The following is a 20,706-nucleotide window of genomic DNA, read 5'->3' on the forward strand; positions in this document are numbered from 1 at the left end:
TCTGACCAGGGATCAAACCAGTGCCCCTTTGATGCATGGGACAACACTCAACCAACTAAGCCAGGGCTAGTACTTCTAATACTATGTGGAATAAAGGTGATGAAGGTGAATATCCTGATCTTAAGGAAAACACTTTTATCTGATGTTAACTGTGATTTGTCATATATAGCCTTTATTATGTTGAGGTATGTTCCCTCTCCACCCACTCTGCTGAAACCTTTTACCATTAATAGGTTCTGCATTTTGTCAAATGCTTTTCTGCATCTGTTGATATGATCATAGAATTTTTATCATTTATTTTATTTGTGTGGTGTATCACATTAATTTATATATTTTATCAAACTTGCATCACAGGAACAAATTTCACTTGATCACAGTGTGTGATCTTTTTAATGTATTGCTGAATTCGATTTGCTAATAGTTTGTTGAGGATTTCTGTGTCATTCATCAAAAACATTGGTCTATGATCTTTTTTTCAATGTAGTGTCTTTATCTTGTTCTATAATTAGAATAATGCTTCCTTCGATTAATGAGCTTGGGAGTGTTCCCTCCTTTTGAACTTTTTTTTTTTTAATCCTCACCTGAGGACATTTTTTCCATTTTTTGTTGTTGTTGTTGTTGTTCAGATAGAGTGGGAGGGAGAGGGAGGAAGAGAGAGGGAGAGGAACATCGATGTGAAAGGGACACATCGAGTGGCTGCCATCTGCACAACTCAACTAGGGCTGGGGACAAACTGCAACAGAATCAAACCCGGATCTCTCTGGACCACAGGCTGACACTCTAACCACTAAGCGAAACTAGCCAGGGCCCTCCTTTTGAACTTTTTGGAATCGTTTGAGATGAAAAAAATGTTAGTTCTTCTTTAAATGTTTGTTAAAATTCACCTGTGAAGCCATTCAGTCCAGGATTTTTGTTTGCTGGGAGTTTTACTGCTTTAATTTCATTAGTTGAAATTGGTCCATTCAGATTTTGATTCTTTGAGTCAGTTTTGGAAGATTGTATGTTTCTAGGAATTTATCCATTTTGTTCAGATTGTCCAATTTGTTGTTCATAGTTGTGCATAATATTTTCTTACAACCCTTTGTATTTCTATGTTAGTTGTTACTTCTCCTTTTTAATTTCTGATTAAATTTACTTGGATTCCCTTTTTTTTCTTGATAAGTCTTACTAAATATTTGTCAGTCTTGTTTATCTTTTCAAAAAATGAGCTCTTGATTCCATTAATCTTTTTATTGCATTTTTTAGACTCTACTTTATTTCCATTCTGACCTTTATTATTTCCTTTCTTCTACTCACTTTGGGCTTTGTTTGATGTTCTTTTCCTAGTTTCTCCAATTATAAGGTTAGATTGCTTGTTTGAGAATTTTCTTGTTTTTTTTGTTTGTTTTTTGTTTTTGAGATAGACCCATATGCTCTGAATTTCTCTCTTAGGACTGCTTTTGTTGTGTCCCATAGATTTTGGATTGTGGTGTTATTATTTTTATTTGTCTCAGGGTATCTTTTGATTTCTTCCTTGATCTCACTGTTAACTCATTCATTGTTTAGTAACATGTTACAGTCGTCCCTCGCCACTTTGTGCTTCGACTTTTGCGGCTTCACTCTATCATGGTTTTTTCAAATATATTCATTAAAAAGTTTATTGAGAAAGTGAAAATACAGCGTGTGTGCAGTTGTCTGAGTCAATTATATACTCATGTATTAACAATTAAAATTAAAATTACTGTACATATGAACTGTAGGCCTATGTATTCAAGCACCCCAGGAATCCTTCAATGCCAGGTGCAACTGCTAGAGTCTGGAACAAATTAACTGTAATAAACAAAAGACGGCTGTATTTAACATTTGGTGCTTTTGTTTTTTAGTTTTTCTATTGTAATTGTAAATTCTAGTTTCTGTTGAAACCCAGGAGAATCAACCTCACTTGGACACAAAGTAATTTTGAATATTAGGAGCTTTATTACCTGCCCAGGGACTGCAGCCAACCTACGCAGAGAACTGCAGCCCTGAGCTCAGGGAGAGGGTTGCTTATATAAAACAGGGGTTACTTAAAAGTTTAGCAGAGCAAGTAAGCTACGTGTATAGAAGCAGATATTAGCAGTTAGCAGCTGTAAAAGTTATTTATTTTCTATTTCTTAATATCTACTAGACCCCAGCCTTGAATGTCTCATTGGCCCATCTGGCATCTCCTGATTAGTTAAGCTCATGGTCAATACCCTTGTGGTCATGGCTGATGCATACCTTCCTCTTCAAGAATTTTTGTAAAAACAACTCAGGTTCAAGAAACCCAGGAGAAGTTCCTTCTTCTAGGGGATGGAGAATTACTGGGTTATAACAGTTTCATACCATTGTGGTCAGAAAAGATGCTTGTTATGATTTCAATCCTCTTAAACTTATTGAGACTTGTTTTGTGTCCTAATACATGGTCTATCCTAGGAAATGTGCCATGTGCTCTTGAAAAGAATTTATATTCTGCTGCTTTGGGGTGAAATACTCTTAAGATATCTAATTAATCAGATCTAGTGTGTCATTTTCTTGATTTTTCTGTCTGTATTTCAATGGGGTGTTAATATCCCCTACTATGACTATGTTACTGTCAATCTTTCACATTACATCCATCAATATTTCTTTATATATTTAGGTGCTCCTATGTTGAGTGCATAAATGTTTACCTAAGTTATGTTTTTCTTGGATTGTTCCTTTTACCACTATGTAGTGTACTTCTTTGACTCTTATTACAGACTTTGTTTTAAAATCTATTTTGTCTGATAAATACTGCTATACCAGTTTTTTTTTAAATTTCCATTTGCATAGAATATATATATTTTTTCCCTTTAATTTTAGTCTATGTGTGTTTTTTTTATTCTGATGTGGTCTCCTGTAGACCATACAGTAGGTTTATAGTTGTGAGTACACTAAACAGTTTATTTACATTTTTATTAACTATTATATTATTTTCCATACAAAAAAAAACTGCTTTTGCTACTTTTAAGATTCTTTGTCTTTAACTTTGCCTTTTGAATTATGATATGCCTTATCATGGGCCTCTTTGAGTTTATATTGTTTGGGACTCCACATTGCCTGGACTTTTATGTCTTTTTCCTTCACCAGGTTAGGAACACTTCCAATCATTAGTTCTTCAAATAGGTTCTCAATCCCTTGCTTTCTCTTTTCTTCTTCTGGTACCCCTACGATGCAGATATTGTTACACTTCATATTGTTCCAAATATTCCTTAAACTATCCTCATTTTTTAATTACTTTTTATTACTGCTGCTCTCATTGGGGGTTTTCTGCTGCCTTGTCTTCCAAATCACTGATTTGATCCTTGTGTCATTTAACCTACTGTTGATTCTGTCTAATGCAGCAATTTTCAACTGATGTGCCACAAGAATTTTAAAACATGCAGTACCTGACTAGTTAGGGGCACTGACCTCTTTTCCCTTAGATTGCCAAATTTAAAAAAAAAAAATTACAACAGTCAATGCCACAATAGCCATTCAGTGTGGATTAATCAAAATTTTGCCTGTTATTTTTGTCAGATCGGCAAAAATATATATTTTTGGTGTACTGTAGAATTTTAAATGTGTATTTTTATAGTTTCAATGTCCTTTTTGATATTTTTGAAGTTCTCATTAAGTTCCTTAAGCTTCCTTGTAACCATTACTTTGAATTCTATATCTGGTAGACTGCTAGTCTCTATTTCATGTAGTTCTTTTTTCTGAAGATTTCCCCTGCTCTTTCATTTGGGGAAAGTTTCTTTGTCTCGTCATATTGGCTGCCTGTGTTTGTTTCTGTGTATGAGGTAGACCTCTATGTCTCTCAGCCTTGGTAGGGTGGCCTTATGTGGTAAATGTCCCATGGGACCCAGTGGCACAATCTTTCTGATCACCTGAGCTGGATGCTTCCAGAATGTCCCTTGTGTGGGTTATGTGAGCCCTCCTGTTGTAATTGAGTACTGATTGCTGTTGGCCTTTCTGTGCACTGGTTGACTCTCAGGCTGGCTGACTGTAAGTCTGATTCCAACCACAGTGTGTGAGCTGCAGTGTGGGTGCTGACCACACAGAGCAGAATTCTCCTCAGCAGGTTCTGGTACCTGCCGAGATCTCCACTTGATTGTGCCACTTATGGACCTAACTGGATCCTGCTCTGATGTTGTCTGAAGCTGGCCACTGGTTGTGTCTGTTCTGGGGCCTCTTACGAGGGACTCTGGTGCAGGTCAATATCAGATGCTGCCTGTGCCTGACCCTGGGAAACCTGTTTGGAAAGAGCCTCTGGCAATACATGGGATGCGTGAGGTAGGTTCTTGTGAGTCCCCAAGTATGGGTAAGTGGTGTTTACCAGATTAATAAAAGGTTCAAATTTGGTGTCAGTGCTGAGTCTGAGGCCACTCAGTAAAAGCCTTGGGGTACACCAAGGCCAGCTGCCAACAGCCAGGTGTTCAAAGACCTTTGTGGTGGGGGGCAGAGTTGCAGGGAGTCATCAGAGTGAGGCCAACAGAGTTTATCAGGCCCCAACAGACCAAGATTTGACCAGGTTAACGGAGGCCTCTGCACTGATATGGTGTGGGAAAAGAAAATGGCCTCCACCCTAGAACCACACAACTGTCTATCCTTGATTCTGGTCTACCCTCCCTGAGCCCCAGCTCAGCAGCATGGAGCCACCTGAATTTGGGAGGGAGGGCTGTGGATCATCTGTAGTGGGATGACACTTCTCACTCACAGGAAAGTAGGGGGAATGGCCCGTCTCAGAGTCACACAATTGAGTCTCTGACATCCCTGGAGTCTGCCTAGACCCTATACCCTGGGCCTAAACAGCTAAGTCCTCCACAGAGCTTGAGCTCCACAGGGCAGGGTGACTGGGAGTCAGGATGATGGGGCTATTGCAATCCCCAGACTGATGCCGTGGAAGGGGAGTATTCAGCCTAAGAAAGACGGCCCCTCTGGGCGATGCGGCAGAGGGAATCAGCACAGGGACATGTGGCTGTCCCCCAGGCACAAAATAGTCTCTCCTCACATGACTCAGTCTGTTCTGAGCCGCCCTCCCTCTGCCAGAGTCCAGGGTGAATGGCTGCAAACAAGATTTTGTGTGTTGGCCCTTGGAGAGAGTACCTGGTTTTCCAGCAGACTCCCATCTCTCCTTGGTGGACAGAAGCCCTGTGATTTTCATAGCCAGATGGTATGTGGGCTCCTCTTCTTGGCTCTGGTGTTCGGGGCTGGGGAGCCCAGCATGGGATTGAGCCTGAACCCCATGCTCCTCAGAGGGGACCTTTGCAGCTTAGAAATCCCTCCAGACTCTCAATCACCACACGTGAACACAGGGCCAACCCTTTTAGTGGCTCTGCCCTTCCTACCAGTCTGTGTCTGTGTCTGTGTGTGTGTGTGTGTGTGTGTGTGTGTTTCACTTTTATTTTTAAAAATACTCCTTTATTGCTGAAAGTATTACAGATGTCCCAGGATCCCTTTATCTCCCTCACTGTCCCCCTCCCTCCGCCTCCCCTTCTGCAGGTCTTCACCACACTACTGTCTGTCCATGGGTCATGCCTATATGCATATTAATTCTTTGGTTAATCTCTTCCTGCCCATTTCCCTCTGAGATTCGTTGGTCTGTTCTATGCTTCTATGTCTGTGGGTCTATTTTGTTCATCAGTTTATTTTGTTCATTAGATTCCACATACAAATGAGAGCATGTGAAACGTGTCTTGATGCAGATTCTCCTGTAATTCTGTTCATCTCGTCTTCAGTTCACTATCAGGTTGGCTGTTTTATAATAATTTTAATTCCAGTTTTCCACTGACTTTTAAGGGTAATTTTTTATTTTGTCACTTATTTCCCATCACCATTTATCCCCTCTGCACCCTCCACTGCCTTTCCATAATCACCACTGTTGTCCATGTCCATGAGTTCTTTTTTTCCTTTGTGCTCAACCCCAACACACCCACCCCAACCAGAGCTATCTGTCTGTTCTCCATCCATGAGTCTATTTGCTTGTTAGTTCAGTTTGTTCATTAAATTCCACATATAAGTGAAATCATGCCACTTGTCTTTCTCTGACTGGCTTATTTCACTTAGCATAATGTTCTCCAGGTCCATCCATCCTGTTGCAAAGGGTAATTTTTAAAAAGATCTAGTTAAAATTATATAAATATTAACATGGAGAGTTTGTCCAAAGAGTGAAGATGACCTTCTTCTTGTGCACAGATATTGCCAAATAATTGGGGTTTGGAAAACTGAAGATTCTTGGGAAGCTGGCAGAGAAACAGAAAGCCCCTACCAGCTAGACTCCCGATTCCTGGCGGTCTGCACTGCGGGCCTTCACAAGACAAGACTGCCTTGAAGGGAGTCAAAGCATATACTAGTTAGGACCCCACCGATCTAAGTGACAGGAACTGAACCCAAAGTAGCTGAAACAAAGTGGACTTCATGGCTCAGAGAAATACAAAATCCAGAGGCACCTGTGTCCTGTTGGCTATGGAGTCCAAACCACTCTGTCTAGACTCCATCTCTGCTTCCTCAGCCATAGATGCAGCTCCTTCCTCAGAACAGCTTTCCTCATACAGAGGAAACTGACCAGAAAAAATATGCAGCAACCTTTACAGCATATCTTCGAAGCCAGCTCTGTCCCTAACCTGAGCCCCCACACCTTCCCTCTTTCCCCTGCTGTCGGTGAAGCAGCGCAGCCAGGACACGCTGGCAGACGGCATCGGGGCTCCATCCAGGTTTGCTGCATCAGAAACCGTGATGCAGGGCAGTGGTTGCCACACTTTAGCACGTGTAACAATTCCCTGAACAGCTGGTTAAAGAACAGATTGCTGGATGCCGCTCCCAGGCGTTCACGAGTTCTCCGGAGAATCTGGAATTCTAACAAGTTCCATGGTGATACAGCTACTGCTGGTACAGGGATCACACTTTGGAAATCACCGTTGTAGGCAAATGTTCACCAAGTGAAAACTCTAGTAAGGTCTTACCTCTGACACTTTAGTATGATTCCAGAAAGCAGAAAATGGAACAAAAAAAGAACCCATTTCAAATCCTACATCAACATAAATAAATGCCTGTCAGGCACCAGGATTTATACGCATTAACCTGACCATCTGGTATAGATTTGAGAGAGGAAATATGTCAGCAACCAAAGCCTCACAAAAGACTTAAATACAACCCACCTAGTCTTTTGGCCAGCAGATAGCTTATAATGATATTCTAGGCCTGAGGGAGGGACGAGTGTCCTGAAAATTCAGTGGACGAGCACACCCACAACAATGACTCTCTAGAACAGCGGTTCTCAACCTGTGGGTCGCGACTCCTTTGGGGGTCAAACAACCCTTTCACAGGGGTTGCCTAAGACCACCAGAAAACACGTATTTCCAATGGTCTTAGGAACTGAGACACCACTCCTCTGTCCGTCTCCAGGCGGGTCCGCCCACATGCAGACACGCCCACAGACAACATGAGGAACTGCATTAAAGGGTTGCAACATCAGGAAGGTCGAGAACCACTGTTATAGAGGAAAAGGTGTCAGTTTGACTCAAGGTCTGCGTGGTGGTCTCAGTATACACAGGACACACTTTGCCTGAGAATGGGGCAGGAAGCCACGGGGAAAGATCATAAAATAGGAGCAAAGTCTTTTGTTAAATCCACTTTCAGGATAGTTTGACTTTACACTGCAGAAAATTAAATAAGTTACGTGTGAAACAAGCTCAAGGAGGTCTCCCAGAATGCAGAAATAGCAAGGTAAGAGCAATAAGAGAGCCCTGGTTGGGAGGCTCGGATGGTTGGAGTGTCATCCTGCACACCAAAAGTTTGTGGATTCAATTCCTGGTCAGGGCAGAGTTGTAGGTTTGCTCCCCAGTTGGGACGCTTATGGGAGGCAACCAGTCAATGTTTCTGTCTCTCTCCCCAACTCTTTCTCTCTCTCTGTCTCCCACCACCACCCTCATTTCCTCATTTCTCTTCTCTAAAATCAATAAACATTTCCTCAAGTGAATAAAAAAATGGAAAGAGATAAGATTTTATAAATGAGCAAGGTGAGAAAGAGTAGAGATGAACTTACAACTGGTAGATACTGACAAGAGTCAGTAGTGATCAAACAGAAAGAATTATCAAAGATATAACAGACACCTCTATTTTCAGGAACATAGCAAACTAGATTTCCTTTATTTAAATTTCAATACAAAGCTTCTATGTGAGCTATGTAAAACATAGCGAGTACTCCTTTATTTATTTATTTATTTTCTTTATTGACTTTAGAGAGAGAGGAAGGAACAGCGAGAGAGCTGGAAACATCGATAAGAGAGAGCATCAACTGGCCACCTCCTGAATGCCCCCCATTAGGGATTGGGCCCACAATTTGGGCATGTGCCCTGACCAGGAATTGAATTGGAGACCTCTCGGTGCATGGGTCAACGCTCAACCACTAAGCAACACCGGCCAGGCATAGCTAGTACTCTCTTAAATGCCTAACTGATCTTCTAAGAAAGCAAAAGAAACCTTCACAGACCTCCAAAATGAAGCAGAAATTACATCTCCCTTGGGGTGTCACCAGTCTTTTTTTTTCCAATCCTCACCCGAGGACATTTTTCCATTTTTTTTGTTGTTGTTGTTCAGATAGAGTGGGAGGGAGGGAGAGAAAAAGAGAGAGATCAATGTGAAAGGGACACATCGAGTTACTGCCACCCGCACAACCAACCAGGATTGGGGACAAACTGCAACCGAGGTACGTGCCCTTAGCGGGAACTGAACCCGGGTCTCTCTGGACCGCAGGCTGACGCTCCAACCACTGAGCCAAACCAGCCAGGGCTTGGGGTGTCACCAGTCTTAATAACCAAAAGTTTGGTTACTGGGCAGAAGACAAAGTTTCAGTCTCACGCTGTGGAAGTGGGAGGCAGAACCTCGGTTCCATGGACATCACAGGACATCAAAGGGGTCGCACCCTCAGGAAAGTGGGGAGACCGCCCGTCAGCGGAGGAGGACATGGGAAGTTGTGTATGTTAGTCTGGGCTCTGAAGTGGAGGAAATATATTTTGTGTGAAGTCATACTCTTAAACCTAGCCTCATGGGCTTAGGATTCAAGTATCTACTGCCTGTGTGATCTGCAAACCCCAAGGGAAGAGCTTAGAGTGGTCCCTGACGGGCAGCCCTCAGAGCACCTTAACAAAGTCTGAGTCTTCTTAAAAGACACAACCAAGATTTCATGAGGTAAAGCCTGGCCCTTCAAACATAAATCCAGAATCCAAAGATACAGAAAACTCCAATTCCTGAGTGGTAATCAGAAATACCCACAAACAATGGAACAGACCTCCCAAAAACTTTAGCTAAAGAAATGATGGGTTTTAGAATAGATGCTTAAGAAAATGAAAGATAAAACTGAAAATGTGAAAAATGAATAAGACATTACTCAAAAATATCAAGAAGAAATTCGAAGAATTATATAGAATGTCTAGAAATTTTAAAAAAACAATTATAAAATTTCAAAATCTTAATGAATAGGCTAGGATAACTAAATACATATAACTGAAAAGAGAATTACTGAACTAGAAGACAAAATTCAATAAATTATCTAGACCAGCACAAAGAGGTGGATAGTAAGAAAAATCAATTTACATATGGAGTAGAGAATTTCACATCTAGAAGAAATTAGAAAATAGAGAAGTCAACTTCTCTTATTCCTCACTTAGTGAAGTCAACATGTTACTGAAAATGCTGATGTTAAATGCAAAGTACTTAAATAAAAATATTTCATTACCATTGATGGGAAATGTTACAATGCATTCCACTCCAAATAAAGATATCCAAGCAGCTTTCCCATAGTAACTTATATCAGTTGACCAGCAAAGACACGTTTATATACATGATAAAGTGCAATTTGAACTACTTTGTACATAAACTTTAATGAAAGTTTTATTGTATTTGCTAATGGGAGAGGACTTTTGAGAAGGTGGTAGTTGATGGTGGAGGGGTTCAAGGAAGTCATACTTTGAATGGTGCATTATTCTTTCTACATTATCTTCTTGTACTGAGTACAGCACAGAATACCTGTAGTGCAACATTGTCCATAAACCTAGTAGTGACGGAAAACATGAAAACTGCCCAATGTAACGCAAACTGGAGTCACAGAAAAACCCTATTAGTGCAATTCTCTTACGGAAAACAGATTTGGATTTATCTGAAGTGTGCAACTCAAATTTGTTTGTGTGTATTCTAGACTAGAAATAGTTGTGCTTTTAATTAGTGTGTTTGATTAGTGTGTTTTTGCCTAAAATAAAACATTTAAATATAAGCTTTTATAATTAATGAAAAGTGAGTTTCTGGGTAAAACGCTGGGGGTAAAAGGTGAATAAACGGTCGGAAAGGTGGTATAAGTTTCTAAGAGTTACTAAGGCAAAAATGATTAACTGAGCTGACATATGTGGTATGCATGCATTTAAAAAATTATGACTTAGACTTTTTCAAAGCTTATAAAGGATATAAATCCTTAGGTTCAGGAAGTGCAATGATTCTCAGGCAAGAAAAATCAAAGATGTGTACACCAAGACATTTCATTTATTTTATTTTATTTTTTTGTTAATCCTCACCCGAGGATATTTTCCATTGATTTTTAGATAGAGTGGGAGGGAGGGAGGAACAGAAAGAAACATTGATGTGAGAGAGACATATCGATGGGTTGACTCCAGCATGACTCGGACCGGGCCAGGATCAAACCTGCAATCCAAGTACGTGCCCCCTGACGGGGAATCGAACCCAAGACTCTTCATCCTTGGGCCAATGCTCTAACAGCTGAGCCAAACCTGCCAGGGCTACACCTAGACATTTCATAGGGCAACTGCAGAACTCTAAAGGCACAGAGAAGGTTTGAAAAGCAGCTGGAGAGCCCAGCAGGTGTGGCTCAGTGGACTGAACATCGTTCTATTCCCGGTCGGGGCACATGCCCAGGTTGTGGGCCCAATCCCCAGTGGGGGGCTTGCAGGAGGTGACCAATCGATGTTCTCACTTATCAATGTTCCTCTCTCTCTAAAATCAATAAAGGAAAAAAAAATTTTTAATCTATTAAATAATGTCAGTGTTTAACTTCCAGCTCATTAAACTCCTGAAATTTTATTTATTTATATAATTTTTTTTTTAATCTTCACCTGAGGACATTTTTTCCCATTTTTTTGTTCAGATAGAGTGGGAGGGAGGAAGAGAGAGAAACATCGATGTGAAAGGGACACATCGAGTGGCTGCCACCCACATGACCCAACCAGGGGCGGGGACAAACTGCAACCAAGGTACATGCCCTTAGCAGGAACCGAACCCGGGTCTCTCCGAACCGCAGGCCGATGCTCTAACCGCTGAGCCAAACCGGCCAGGGCTAAACTCCTGAAATTTTAACTGGCTCTCCCCACCTGGCTCTAGCACACCACAGGCTGCGCATTTACAAATGAGAAACCAGTCTCGGAGAGGCGGTCACTAACTCGCCCTGGCCACACCGGACAGGCCACCGGGTCTCACTGCAGAACCTGTGCCTCCAGCGCCTCTCTTGGACCTGCAGGGGGCGGCCCACCCGCAGGAATGCACGGCTGTGTCACCGGTGGGAGAGCCCCTGCTTTTCTTTCCCAGTGGGCAAGGGAGGCCTGCCGGGCGCGGAGAAGAAAGAGCCTGCTCCCGCCTGCTCCCGCCTGCACCCGCCTGCTCCCGCCTGCCCCCGCCTGCCCCCGCCTGCCCCCGCCTGCCCCCGCCTGCCCCCGCCTGCCCCCGCCTGCCCCCGCCTGCCCCCGCCTGCCCCCGCCTGCCCCCGCCTGCCCCCGCCTGCCCCCGCCTGCCCCCGCCTGCCCCCGCCTGCCCCCGCCTGCCCCCGCCTGCCCCCGCCTGCCCCCGCCTGCCCCCGCCTGCCCCCGCCTGCTCCCGCCTGCACCCGCCTGCCCCCGCCTGCCCCCGCCTGCCCGCCGCCTGCCTCGCGCCTGCCCCCGCCTGCCCCCGCCTGCCCCCTCCTGCCCCCTGCCTGCCCCCGCCTGCTCCCGCCTGCTCCCGCCTGCCCCGCCTGCCCCGCCTGCCCCCGCCTGCTCCCGCCTGCACCCGCCTGCTCCCGCCTGCTCCCGCCTGCTCCCGCCTGCTCCCGCCTGCACCCGCCTGCACCCGCCTGCTCGCGCCTGCACCCGCCTGCCCCCGCCTGCTCCCGCCTGCACCCGCCTGCTCCCGCCTGCCCCCGCCTGCACCCGCCTGCTCCCGCCTGCTCCCGCCTGCACCCGCCTGCTCCCGCCTGCACGCACCTGCTCCCGCCTGCTCCCGCCTGCACCCGCCTGCACCCGCCTGCTCCCGCCTGCTCCCGCCTGCCCCCGCCTGCTCCCGCCTGCACCCGCCTGCTCCCGCCTGCACCCGCCTGCCCCCGCCTGCCCCCGCCTGCACCCGCCTGCCCCCGCCTGCACCCGCCTGCCCCCGCCTGCTCCCGCCTGCACCCGCCTGCTCCCGCCTGCCCCCGCCTGCCCCCGCCTGCACCCGCCTGCACCCGCCTGCTCCCGCCTGCTCCCGCCTGCCCCCGCCTGCCCCCGCCTGCCCCCGCCTGCACCCGCCTGCTCGCGCCTGCACCCGCCTGCTCCCGCCTGCTCCCGCCTGCTCGCACCTGCTCCCGCCTGCTCCCGCCTGCTCCCGCCTGCTCGCGCCTGCTCCCGCCTGCTCCCGCCTGCACCCGCCTGCTCCCGCCTGCTCCCGCCTGCTCCCGCCTGCTCCCGCCTGCACGCACCTGCTCCCACCGTCGGCCTTCAGCAACCATCGCAACTGGCAGAAATACAGCCGGCTCGGTTTTTTAACCTTTTCGTTCGGAGCTTCCCTTCGGACCGTTCAGCGCGAGCAGGAAAGGTTATCGAGGGCTAAGCGGGGACGTGCCGACCAGTGAACGTGCGTTTCCGAGAGAGAAAAACAAACGAATCCGAGTAAACCGTGTCGGTCTGGACACGGCACACGGGGCCCGGTCCCGCCTCCCTGTCCACCGCCCCGTGGCAAACAGGGGTCCCGCCTCCGCCGCCGTCACCTGGCCGCCCCCCTGGGTCGAGCGGATGGGAACAGGGGGCGCCAGGCCCGCGCCCGCTGCGCATCTCGGGTTCGGGCGTCTGCGGCGCAGTCACTCCAGCCCAGCGCCCCGGGGTCACGGCCGCGGCATCGCTCAGGAGCCCCCCGAACTCACGTGGCGCGGTTTCAGGACACAGGTGCGCTGAACGTTTCGGACGGTGTCGGTGCCACAGGGAAAAAGCGCGCCCGCGCCCAGAGCCGGGGACTTCCGCCCGCCGCCGCCGCCGCCGAGCCGCACGTGCGCAGTCTGCGCCCGGGCCGCTCAGCCCCGCCCCCAGAGCCGCGCGGGTCCAATCAGCACCCGCGTACCTACGCTGCGGGATGCGCAGGCGCACTTCGCGGCCTGGCGGAGCCGGCCCCTTCCTGTCGCGCGTCCGCAGCAGGTGCGCCGGAGGGGCTGGGTCGCGCCGGCCGCTGCGTCTCGGCATCACGGAGGGGCAGGGGGGCGCGGGGGGCGCGGGGTCGGGCGCCGCCTGCGCTGCGCTGCGCCCCGGGGCGCCCGCCCCTGCCCCGGGCGCGGCCTCGCAGTTCGCGCTGCTGGTGATGCGGCCGTGCGGGCGGCCGGAGGAGGCTGCGCCCGAGCCGGGCCGCTATGCGTGCGAGGCGGCGGGCGACGGGGAGGACGAGGCGGCGGAGGACGAAGCCACCCTGCTGGACTCCTCGGACCCGCCGGGGGGCGGCGAGAGCGCGGCCAGCCTGGAGGACCTGGAGGACGAGGAGGCGCACTCGGGGGGCGAGGGCGGCGGCCGCGGGGCCCGGAGGCCGGGCAGCGGCGGGGGCGGCCTGAGCAAGACCTGCACCTACGAGGGCTGCAGCGAGACCACGAGCCAGGTGGCCAAGCAGCGCAAGCCGTGGATGTGCAAGAAGCACCGCAACAAGATGTACAAGGACAAGTACAAGAAGAAGAAGAGCGACCAGGCCCTCAACTGCGGCGGCGCCTCCCCGGCCGGCGGCGCGGGAAACGTCAAGCTGGAGGTACCAGCCCCGAGCCGGGGGCCTGGGGGTGCGAGGGGACGAGGCGGCCCCGTGTTGTGCGGAGGGCGTTTCCTGCGCTTGCGCACCTGTGCCCAGGTGAGCCAGGTGAGCCAGGTGAGCCCGGCCGCTGCGGCTGGCCCGAGGCTTGGAGGCAGGGAGCGCTGTCCGTGCGCTGCAGCCTGTGCCAACGTCCTGGCTGGGGTCGGTTCTTCTTTGTGAACAATTCATGGAAGATGAGTGTGGAAAGGGGGTTTGAAGCCAGTTTTTGTATGGATTCAACTCCAGGCTGCGGGGTTTGGATTTGAAGTCTTTAAAGGAAGGTTTCCATTTAGGGGGTTCCTGGGCTCCTACTTTATCGGGGTGGATTAAAGCGAAAGCCTGCAGATAGGTAGGCTCTTCAGATGACTGTGATGGGGACTCATGGATGATGACGTGGGCTCTGCTGGAGTTTGAGTCGGTGTTTCTTACCCACAGCAAGGTTAGATAAGGACAGACACATATGTAATTAGTTCATGTATCTGACAAGTTTGCTATGTGAGAGACACATGAGCAGGGATAAAGGAATTAACCTGTGGGATTGTAATCATCATTTAATATCTAAAAGGCCGTCATTTCAAAGAGGCAGTCAGTTTATTTTGTAAAGTTCTGAAGTAACTTGGACTTGGGTGAAAATCACCAAAGCTACATTATTTCAGCTGAGTAAAAGCACCTGAGCATTAGAGCTGTCCCGCATTTGCGATGCCTCAGAACGTGGTCACGCTCCTTAGGACAGAGCGTTCAGATCTCCGAAAGGGGAATTCCGTATTCACAGGAGCGGGACCGGATCACTCAAGTCGCTTCACTACAAGTGTCTGTGACTTATTTTTATTTTTTCATATTAACACTGTGACTCTACATAGTGCTTTGTCGGGTTGTCGAGACTACAGGGTACTCTGCGATCAGGTCAATGTCAGCATCCATTTCTTGTACACATAAAAGTGAAACAGTCCCACAGAATGGTGTTCACTAGAGGCATAGGGGGGTTGGGGTGGGGGAGGGGACAAAGGGGTTAAACTTATGGTGACAGGAGACGAGACTTCAGATGGTGAGCACACGATCGAATATACAGATGTACTGTAAGGTTGTACACCTGAAATTTATATAGTATTATTAACCAATGTTATCCAATATAATTTTTAAAAATCAGCCCCATAAATAAAGTTAACCCTATGAGGAGAGAGGAAGGCAGAAATTATTTTTGCGTTCTCCGGTGTTGGAGTCCTCTTTTTACAGTTCGTTATTTTTACATTTTGAAGCCTAACATATTTAAGGACGGAACATTTTTAAAACAGGTTGATAAACCTTTCATAATTAAAGGGGATATTCTACTGAACTCACATTAGGCTTCATAGCAAAGCGTTTCAGTTTGTCTGTCTAGTCAGAGTGTTTGGGTGTGGTCAGTGCTGTGTCGTGTTTGTAAGAGAATGTTTCCGCCAGCGAGAACAATAACACCGTATTTTGTTGAGTCAGGTGTTTAAGATTCCTTCAGATAACTGAGGGTGCGTATTTGGTGGAAGTGCACGGATTTTGTCTGTGTCGTGATGTCTGAGGGCACGTGGTCACATTTATACCAGGTGTTCTCCAGGCTTTTCAAAACCAGTTTGTCATTTTTCTCCATATAACTTTCATGTTTCGGAAGCTTTGTTGTCTCTTAATCAGTATTTCACTGCATCCCCCTTCTTTTTTGTTGTCAATTGGACAAAAAATGATCAATTAGAACTTGTGATACGTTCATATATCCGCCAAAGGCAGGCGACTTCGCTTTGGCCTGGATAGAGCTCTATACAGAGAACGCTCATTTTCTACTCGGCGTTTTTCACAACGTGGGAAATAGCTCACGAGGAACTCTGCCCCTCCCACCGCCACCACCTCTGCCCACTGCTGATTGTAAGACCCTTCAAGAGACCGAAGGCCCCAGGTGGGAGATGGAGAGGGGGAGGGAGGGAGCGAGGAGGGTACTTCAGGGGACGTCAGCCCCTTCCTGGGACTTGCCCAGGGACTGGCCCGGCCTGTTCACGGCATCACTGAAGTGCCTGTGGCCCTGGCCGACGCTGTCACATGCTAACCCTGTCTGCATTCATCACTCACCCCAGGAAAGCGCAGATAACATCCTCTCCATCGTCAAACAAAGAACCGGAGCTTTCGGGGACCGTCCGGCAAGGCCCACACTCTTGGAACAAGTGCTGAATCAGAAGAGACTGGTGAGTGCCGGGCAAGGCGCTGCGGTGTCACAGCAGCTCCTGGGGAGACGGGCTCTGAGTTCTGGAGACTGGGCACCTGGGCACCAGGTCGACGGCTGCCTCCGCTGTGCACACTGGCTTCCACAGTGCGCCCCAACACTGAGCAGGGCGGTGTTCTTTTTAATGTTTTTATTGATTTTTTTTTTTTTACAGGGGTGGGGCAACACAGATGAGAGAGAAACTTGCTGCCTCCTGCACGCCCCCTGCTGGCAGCGCTTGGCCACTGAGCCTCTGCAGGCTGAGGAGGAGGACTTCCTTTCGCCTCACCCCATCCTCAGACAGAGCGGGAGGGAGAGGGGGGAAGAGGGAGAGAGAAACATCCGTGTGAGAGAGACACATGCACTGGTTGCCAACCACACGACCCCACCGGGGCCGGGGACAAACTGCAACCAAGGTACATGCCCTTAGCGGGAACCGAACCCAGGACTCTTTGGTCCGCAGGCCAAGCTCCAACCCCTGAGCCAAACCGGCCAGGTTGTTGTTGTTTTGTTTTTTTTATTGTTTTTCTTTATTGATTTTAGAGAGAAAGGAAGGGAGAAATAGAAATAACGATGAGATAGAACATAGATTGCCCCTGCATGCCCCCCACTGGGGATGGGGCCCACAAACCTAGGTATGTGCCCTGACCGAGAATCGAACCAGCGACCTCTTGCTGCATCGGTGGACGCTCAACCAGTGGCTGGGCTTGAAGAGGAGGACTTCCAATCCTGTATCTTCATTGCCGAGCCTGAAGATCTGAGCAAGATGAGATTTAAAACATTTTTTTTCTTTATTGATTTTAGAGAGAGAGGAAGGGAGAGGGAGAGAGAACATTGGCCGCCTCCTGCACGACCCCCACTGGGGATCCGGCCCACAACCCAGGCATGTGTCCTGACCTGGAATCAAACCAGTGACCTCTCGGTGCAGGGTCGACGCTCAGCCACTGAGCCACACCTGTCAGGCGAGCAAGATGAGAGTTTAAAATAGACTCCTGGTGGTGAATTCTGGGGTTTGTAGACTAATGCTTTAGTGGTATTGAAGTATAATTAGACCAATATTTAATAAGGATCTCTATTATAAATTCGATAGACGGTATCAGAACTGAGTTAGAGATTATTCAATAAATACTACAATAATTGGATAATAATTTAAAGACAAAAATAATTTAGTTTGTCACATCACACTATGCATCGAAATAAATTCCTGATAAAGATTTTTTAAATGAAAAAAAAAAAAAAATGGAAGTAGAGCTTTATCTAAACTATCTGGAATGGGAGCCCGGCCCGTGCGGCTGAGTGAGCTGGGCTCCATCCAGGGCACCGAAGGTCGCCGGCCGATGCTGCGCGGCCCGATGCTGCGCGGCCCGATCTTCAGTGCAGCCGTGCAGGGCTCTGCAGCGACATCCCTCCAGCCGTGTCTCCCCTCGCCCCTCCTCTCTGAAAATCAGTAAAAACGTTTAAAAATACGTCTGGAATGGGAATTTTCTAGTTTAAAAGAGACAACATTTCAAAGAAAAGATTATAAATTTGTCTACATAAAAATGTTAAAAAGGTGGTAGAAATGAAAATGAAACCACATAGGAAAAATAATTGCAGCAACTATAAAAGAACTACAGTTAATGTTTTTGTTAAGTAAAATATAAATTGCTGAGGAAGAAAATTGGCCTCAAGACATTGCAAAAGATGTAACAAGAAGAAAGCAGAAACACTGCCATTAAACGGCGTGGGCAGGGGTGCGAGGGCCCGTGCTGACAGCACAGTGCACACAGCTAGCGCCGAAGTGACCTGAAGGCGGCGCGGGTGGTGGGGCGCCTGCAGGGGGCGCTCTCCGTCTGCCCCGGCAGCGTCTGGGCGCACACCCGGGGGCCTGGGCACCATGTGTCAGAGCCTCCAGAATGGCGTCCCTTCAACTCGGGTCACATTCACTGTGAAGACATTCACAGGAAATAGGTCCCAAATGTCATAAAGTTAATCATGAAGACACTGCCAGAGGGTATTTACCAGGAGTAGTAAATAGAAGTATCGACAGCCTGAGTGTGCAGCAGTTTTATGACAGTTAAGAAGGCTTGTGCATCGATTTCATAAAATGTTGGGTACTTTTTACAACTAAGTTTTAAAGAAAAATAACAAATAGAAAATGTACTATACTATAATGTTAAATTTTAAAATTAGTATTTAATGATAGTATTTCTACTTTTTGGTATATCTTTTTCAATTTATTGGAGCCAGAGTTTTATTTTTTTTATCAATTTTATATGTATCTTCCTATAACAAAAATGTATTAATCATAGTCTATTATACTTGTTATATGATTGCAGCTGTATTTTCAGATGAAACATGTACAGAAAGTACTGGTTATCTTAGCAGTTGTAGTCTTTTTAGAAATTTTGGTAATGTACCTATCAGTACACACACACCTACGCATAAACACACATACAGTTTTTTATTTCTTCAGAAAGACTTAGGCTTATGGGAGAAATTTGAGTTTCAGTCTTAAATGTATTTCCACAGGGGCATTTAGCGGCCACTTCCCCATGTGGCCTCTTTCATTTCCTTTTCTCTTGCTCTAATCCTTGGTCAGCGCGTTCGGATGTCCACTCTACGTCTGTAGAGTGTGCATGCTGGCACCCATATAAAGGCTCTCCTCTGCAGAGTCGCCAGTAAGGTCCGGTCCACCCACTGCTTTTAGGTTTTAGTGCTGATGTGTGACAGCAAATGTATTGTGGCTTTACCGCTTCGATTCAGCGTATCAGATGCAAACGTTAATTTAAGCAACTTTTGTTTTCTAAGCATCTTGTATCTTGTGTAGGGACATATCAGAGTAACATCATAGAATGAATACAATCTAATCCCATAAGAATAATGCTGTTAATAAATATGTTTCTTCTTTTTTCTTCTTAAGTCATTACTAAGAAGCCCAGAAGTGGTGCAGTTTTTACAGAAACAGCAACAACTATTAAATCAGCAAGTTTTGGAGCAAAGACAGCAGCAGTTTCCAGGAACGTCAGCATGAAGGGATCTATTAAGATGCTCTGCGTGTTTTTCTGTCTTGCTGTAGTGGACACAGGTGTTTTTACAGTGAGACACACGGGTAAGAAATGCCAGCAGAACACAGTCATTTTCCTGTGAGTGTGTGTGCATCTGGGGACAAATAAAGATTGCACTTCGTGCGTCTGACCCTTTCAGACCATCATCAGTCTGGAGAAATCAGCTTATCTTTGCAAAATCACATGTAATTACAGTGTATTTTTAAGAAAATGTTCTTTCAGTCGTTACTGAAGATGTTGAAGCAGTTACTTTCTGTGGAAGTTAGAAGTTAATTGGCATTGACCTTGGACCATGTAGCTCAGTGGTTCTCATCGGGGGCAGTTGGAAACGTTTCGGGTGTGGTTTTGGCTGACACAGTGATGGTGCAAACTGCTGGCTCTTAGTGAACGGGCTGAAATGCTAAGTGCGCAGGACCTGGGATGGTCCCGCACAACCGGGAGGGGCCTCGTTCGCGATGCCGCGTGTTTCTCTTAAACACCGGTAGCTGCTTGTGCTGCGGAACTGTAGCTGGGCACTCGGACTTGAGTTCTCAGAATAACCTGCTTTTGCAGTTAAAGGTGGGGCTGTCGAGCAGGTAACTTCCTGTCTATAGGAAAAGTTAAATGTTAACTGTCTGACGTTAGGGTCTGCCTCCGTTTCCAGACCTGTAAAACCTGAGAGGGATCAACGTGAGCACGTGAGTGAATGCTTCTCCTAGCACTGGCTTCTCTTTTTCATGGTCTCTGTTAGCGTTGATCTCTTTTTTAAAATATGTTTTCATTGGTTTTTAGAGAGAGAGGAAGGGGGGAGAGATAGAAACATCGATGAGAGAGACACATCGATCGGCTGCCCAGTGGGGAAGGGAGCCTGCACCCTGGGCATGTGCCCCAAGTGGGAATGGAACCCGCGACCTCGTGGTCCATGGATCGATGCTCAACCACTGAGCCACACAGCGGGGCGTGCTGATCTCTTGTAAAGCAGACTGTTGTGTGTTGAATTGAATTTATGAACAGTATAGATGTATCTCACATTCCACCCGTACCAGGACAAAATTATTTTTTTAATACTCATTTCTTTTTCAAAAAGAGACCTGAAAATAAGAATAACATTCCAGCATTTTGTCAATGTTTTTCAAAACTGAGCTATGTTAAGACTGTGTGTTATTCCTGGCTGGTTTGGTTCAGTGGTTAGAGTATCGGTCCGAGGACCAAAGAGTTGCGGGTTCGATTCTGGTCAAGGGCACATACTTTGGTTGCAGTTTGATCTCTGGACCTGGTCAGGGTCATGTGGGAGGCAAGCAATCAATGTGTCTCTCACATCAGTGTTTCTCCCCACCCCCACCCCAGTCTATCTGAAAATCAGTGGGAAAATATCCTCTGGTGAGGATTATAAAAAAGACTGTTATTCATAAG

General features: G+C 47.2%; 1 protein-coding gene and 1 long non-coding RNA gene across 2 annotated transcripts; one reads left to right on the forward strand and one right to left on the reverse strand.

Annotated features, from left to right (window-relative positions):
- Positions 1-10,597: 10,597 nt before the first annotated feature.
- On the reverse strand, positions 10,598-13,232 carry LOC118622208. The gene is made up of 3 exons (XR_004957989.1): positions 13,151-13,232; positions 12,710-12,836; positions 10,598-10,692 (listed from the first exon to the last, which is right to left on the reverse strand). It is a non-coding gene; the product is annotated as an uncharacterized LOC118622208 (long non-coding RNA).
- Positions 13,233-13,356: 124 nt separating this feature from the next.
- Positions 13,357-20,147, forward strand: LOC118622493 (regulatory factor X associated protein). Its single transcript, XM_036249816.1, has 3 exons — positions 13,357-14,010; positions 16,143-16,250; positions 19,170-20,147. The coding sequence occupies exons 1-3, from the start codon at positions 13,357-13,359 to the stop codon at positions 19,278-19,280; spliced, it is 873 nt and encodes a 290-aa protein (XP_036105709.1). The 3' UTR covers positions 19,281-20,147.
- Positions 20,148-20,706: the final 559 nt, after the last annotated feature.

Source organism: Molossus molossus, unplaced genomic scaffold (assembly GCF_014108415.1).
Source record: "Molossus molossus isolate mMolMol1 unplaced genomic scaffold, mMolMol1.p scaffold_m16_p_9, whole genome shotgun sequence".
NCBI classification, from domain to species: Eukaryota; Metazoa; Chordata; class Mammalia; order Chiroptera; family Molossidae; genus Molossus; species Molossus molossus.

Excerpts from the sequence above, each read along its gene's own strand:
- LOC118622493 (XM_036249816.1), top strand. The coding sequence starts at position 13,357 with ATGCGCAGGCGCACTTCGCGGCCTGGCGGAGCCGGCCCCTTCCTGTCG. Across the intron at positions 14,011-16,142 it reads CGGGAAACGTCAAGCTGGAG|GAAAGCGCAGATAACATCCT; the intron begins GTACCAGCCCCG and ends CACTCACCCCAG. Across the intron at positions 16,251-19,169 it reads TGCTGAATCAGAAGAGACTG|TCATTACTAAGAAGCCCAGA; the intron begins GTGAGTGCCGGG and ends TTTCTTCTTAAG.